General features: G+C 38.8%; 1 protein-coding gene across 1 annotated transcript in view; it reads left to right on the top strand.

The window, feature by feature from the left end:
- Positions 1–2,644: 2,644 nt before the first annotated feature.
- LOC125047173 (carbohydrate sulfotransferase 11-like) overlaps positions 2,645–5,000 on the top strand; it is a 2,392-nt gene continuing 36 nt past the window's right edge. The window contains exons 1-4 of the mRNA XM_047645291.1: positions 2,645–2,733; positions 3,436–3,643; positions 4,285–4,416; positions 4,863–5,000. The exon at positions 4,863–5,000 is cut by the window's right edge and continues 36 nt beyond it. Of these exons, the coding sequence (XP_047501247.1) occupies positions 2,645–2,733; positions 3,436–3,643; positions 4,285–4,416; positions 4,863–5,000 (567 nt within the window). The remainder of the gene's footprint in view (positions 2,734–3,435; positions 3,644–4,284; positions 4,417–4,862) is intronic.

The raw sequence follows: 5,000 nt of genomic DNA, 5'->3' as shown, positions 1-5,000 counted from the left end.
TCTCTCTCCTCTCCTCTCTCTCTCTCTCTCTCTCTCTCTCTCTCTCTCTCTCTCTCTCTCCTCTCTCTCTCTCTCTCTCTCTCTCTCTCCTCTCCCTCTCTCTCTCTCTCTCTCTCTCTCTCTCTCTCTCCTCTCTCTCTCTCTCTCTCTCTCTCTCTCTTGCTACTATCGTTCTGTCTTTAGTTTCGAAGATATTCTTGTGACTAAATGATTGCAGTTTTATTATTACTGTACACATTTCTTCACCTAACTGAATGCATATTTTTACATACGTAGCAAAAACAATGTCAATTTTTTTTCTCATACGAAATAGAATCCACCAATGAATCAGTACAGAATCCAAAGAAAAATCCTTCCCCTTTTAGCAGCGCGTAAAATCTGTTCGAGCATAATTGGACGCATGAACGTTATTTGTACCCATGATAATGCAGCAACGTAGGGCACGCGTTATCTCTCCCCGCCGTGAGTAATAAACAAAGTCGAATCGAATACCTTTTAGTTCATGATACTTCGTTCACTTATTGGTATTACATTTCGTCTATACATGCTCGTGCTTCGCGAACTTGTAGAATGGAAAGTTTTAAGTAATCATCTCGATTTATATTTATTTTGAAGGCAATATTTTGTGCAAACTTTATTATCCTCGATATATTTTCTTTCTGATATATGGTCTAGTATCGTAAATAAAGTTTGGGAGCATACGCCTAAAACAAATATTCGCAACATTATTCTATATTCTTTCTGTTCTGTATCAGATCACATTTTCTTTCTTACAAAAATCAAAAGTATATTCATATTGCATATGCATATGAATTTATATCTATATATATGCATGAATTAATAAATATATGTACATATATATTTATTTACACATAAATATTTATTTACATGTATATATATATGTGTGTGTGTATATATATATGCATATATATATATATATATATATATATATATATATATATATATATATATGCGTGTATGTGTGTGTGTGCTTGTGTGAGTGCATGTGTGTGTGCATGCGTGTGCGTATGTGTGTGCGTTTATGCATGTCTGTGTCCACTTACACCTGTGCACCGAGACCCACCCGCGGCCCGTTCCTCGCAGGCCCGCGTCATTCTGGAGAACCGCGCGGGCGTGTTGGCTGAGCGCGCGCGCGCGGTGGCTCGAGTGTGCCAGGCGAGGCCGGCCACCCAGGGCGCGCTCGAGGCCGGCCATTTCATCTGGGATCTGAAGCACACGCCGAGCATCGTGTGGTGTCCGATTTACAAGGTACGTGTTTCATGTGTGTGTGTGTGTGTGTGTGTGTGTGTGTGTGTGTGTGTGTGTGTGTGTGTGTGTGTGTGTGTGTGTGAGTGTGTGAGTGTGTGAGTGTGTGTGTGTGTGTGTGTGTGTGCATATCATACATGCACATGCACATGCACATGCACACACACACACACACACACACATATATATGCGTGTGTGTGACTCTGTGTAGATAGATAGATTGATAGGTAAATTTATATATCTATATATCTATATATATATATATATATGTACGTATGGATCTATGTACGTATATAAACCTTCATACATACATGAATAAACATCGCCCTCGTATCCCGCATGTCCGCTCGGCCAGGTCGCTTCCACCACCTGGCTCAGGAACTTCCTCCGCCTCGCCCGCTTCAACGAGGACAACCCGAAGATTCCCGATGACCTTCCGGAGGAGAGGCGAGAAAAAAGGAGATTTCTGGTGCGTTCCCTTAGGTGTTCATGTCGGGGGGAAGAGGGTGGTGCGTGGTGGTCGATAGAGGGCGTTCGGGGATAAAAATGATAAATAAATAGATAAAATGTTTGGGGTTAATGGCATATTTATTCATTGAGGTTGGTTATTGTGAATAGGTATAAGCTGTTGTAGGACAGTCTAGAAATGGTCGTATATGTGGACATTCTCTCTCTCTCTCTCTCTTTCTATATATACATATATAAATATATATATGTATATGTATATATATACATATACATATGTATGTATATGTATATTCATATATGTATATATATATATATGTATATGTATAAGTACATATATATATATAGATATTTGCCCGCGCGCGCGCGTGTGTGCGTGTGTGTGTATGTGTGTATGTATGTATGTATGTGTGTGTGTGGGAGTGCATATTATACATGCACATGCACATGTCTATGCATATACATATGTACACACACACACACACACACATACACACACACACACACAGAGAGAGATAGAGAGAGGGAGAGGGAGAGAAACAAACAGACAAAGACTGAGACAGACAGAGAGTAAGGCAGATATATTAACAGAAATGAAGAGAGATGCAGACAGATAGACAGATAGACTAACATATAAACTAACAATAACGAAGAGCGATAGAAAAAGAGAGTGAGAAAAAGAGACGGGAGTCAAACAAACAGACAGACAGACATACATACAGAAAGACAGACAGACAGACAAAACCGGCAATACAGAAATTAAAGAAAAATATACACCCAGGCAGAGCAAGGCACACAGTAACACATCGAGGCTTAAAACTCCCCTTCCCCCCTTCCCCTCCCTCTTTCTCCCTCCCCCCCCTACCCCCCCCACCAGCCGAAATATGGAGCAAACCACAACACGGCCTTCGAGATGTATAGCAGCCCCCCCACGCTCGAGGAGAGGGACCAGGCACTGAGGGAGAGTGCCAGGGTCATCATTGTCAGGCACCCGTTTACCAGGTGGGTACAGTTGACCTTTAATGACCTCTGTTATCATGGGACGTCATGATTTTTTTGTTTTTTTGTTTTTTGTTTATAGGTATTTTTTAAACATTTCTTGCGATGTATGAGTTGTGTTTGTTTGTCATTGTAGCTGTGTTGATTAGTTATTTTTTTGTTGTTGCTTTTTTGATTTCTGTTTTTTTTTTTGTTTTTTTTTTATAGTTTTGTTACTATTATTCCTATTGATATTAAATTCAGTATCAGTATTAAATCACAATGATGATAAAAATGATTACTCCCATTAGTAGTAGTAGTAATAGTATTAGAAACATTATTCTGTCTATCACTATCATTCCTTCCTTACTACTTTTATTATCAATCTAACAATACCCCTAATTAGAAGCTAATTAGGGGTAATAAATAAACGTTTCCTCCTCAAACTAAAAAAAAAAAAAAAAAAAACATTTCCTCCTCAAACATTCAAAAAAAAAAAAAACGTTTCCTCCTCAAATTGAAAAAAAAAAATTCCCTCAAACTTTTAAAAAATAACGTTTCCTCCTCAAACTTTTGAAAAAAAAATCCCTCAAACTTTAAAAGAAAAAAAAATAACGTTTCCTCCTCAAACTTTCAAAAAAAAAAAAAAAAAAAAAAAAAAAAAAAAACGCTTTTCCCTCAAACATTAAAACAAAAACCTTTTCCACCCAAACGTTTCGCCCTTAGACTCCTGTCCGCCTACCGCGACAAGATAGCCAAACCAAACCCACGTCCCAAGAAATTCAAGTTTAAGGAGCTCCAGGCGTACATAGTATCTAAATACCGGAAGGGTCCCAGTGCTAATGCCTCGCCCAGTCCGACCTTCCCAGAGTTCGTACAACACGTGATCGACTCCACGGAGAATTTGTCGAGCGCTGCCGAGTGGAGGGAAAACGTTAGTGCTGAAGGGTTGAAGGGGTTGTGGTGCGGGGAATGAGAAGGAGAGAGAGAGGGTAGAAGGGAGGGAGAGGGAGGGAAGGAAAGGAGAGGGAGGGAAGGAGAGGGAGGGAGAAAGTCTGGGATATATATGTATGTATATGTATATATATACATATATAGAGAGAGAAAGATAGAGAGAGAGAGAGAGAGAGAGAGAGAGAAAGAAAGAAAGAAAGAAAGAAACGTACATACACATAGACTTAGACCAGAAAGAAAGAAATAACAGCCTAAAAAAGGAAGAAAGACAGACAAACAAACATATTGAAACTCAAATAAGCGAAACAAAAAACAGCTACAAACAGCAAAAAACAAAAACAAAATCCAGCAACAATGAAAAAAACAGACAAGCAAACACACACACGCACACACACATACACACACACACACACCCACACACACATACACACACACACACACCCACACACACACAGCCACCCACCTACCCACCGACACCCACCCACACACACACACACGCACACACACACGCACCCCCCCCACCCCCCCACCCCACACAAACACCCCCCCCCCTACACACACACACAAAATAAACAAGAAACAAAACGAGAGAGAATAACTCTCCTTCTCTTCCTCCTCCAGGTTAAATGCTGGACACCCTACTGGGCTCACTGCAACGTCTGTCACTTCGACTACACCGTCATCATGAAACTCGAAAGCATGGAAAAGGACGAGCAGTTCCTCATTACACTGTCTCATCTCGACGAACTCAGGGTTAGTTGGTGTGATTTGCATAATGGGTAGCATGGCTTTTGAATAGTGATGATGGTGGTGGTTGGAATGATGATAATGATAATAATAGTGATGATTTTAATAATGACGATGGTAATAGTAATAATGATGGTGATGATGATGATGATGATGATGATGATGATGATGATGATGATGATGATAACAGTAATAATAATAACAATCATAATAATAATAATAATAATAATAATAATAATAATAATAATAATAATAATAGTAATAATGATAATAATAATAACAATAGTAATAATATAAATAATGATAATAATAATAATAATGATAATTACGTAATTATCATAATTATTATCATAATGATAATAATGATAATGACAAATGATAATAATAATGCTTGATGCATCAGGGGAAAAAATAAACATTGTCAATATCTTCATTTTTTTTTTTTTTTTCAGAATAGAACCAGCTGGGTCCATCTAAACGGCGCTTCATCGTCTCAGCTGGCAAAGCAATATTACAAGGAATTAACACGTCATCAGATGTCACAGCTTTACACACGTTACGAACTGGACTTCAAGCTTTTCCAGTATGAC

This window comes from Penaeus chinensis, chromosome 40 (assembly GCF_019202785.1).
Source record: "Penaeus chinensis breed Huanghai No. 1 chromosome 40, ASM1920278v2, whole genome shotgun sequence".
In the NCBI taxonomy this organism is placed as follows: domain Eukaryota; kingdom Metazoa; phylum Arthropoda; class Malacostraca; order Decapoda; family Penaeidae; genus Penaeus; species Penaeus chinensis.
The sequence above is the reverse complement of the archived record's forward strand: the minus strand, read 5'-3'. Positions and strand labels throughout refer to the sequence as shown.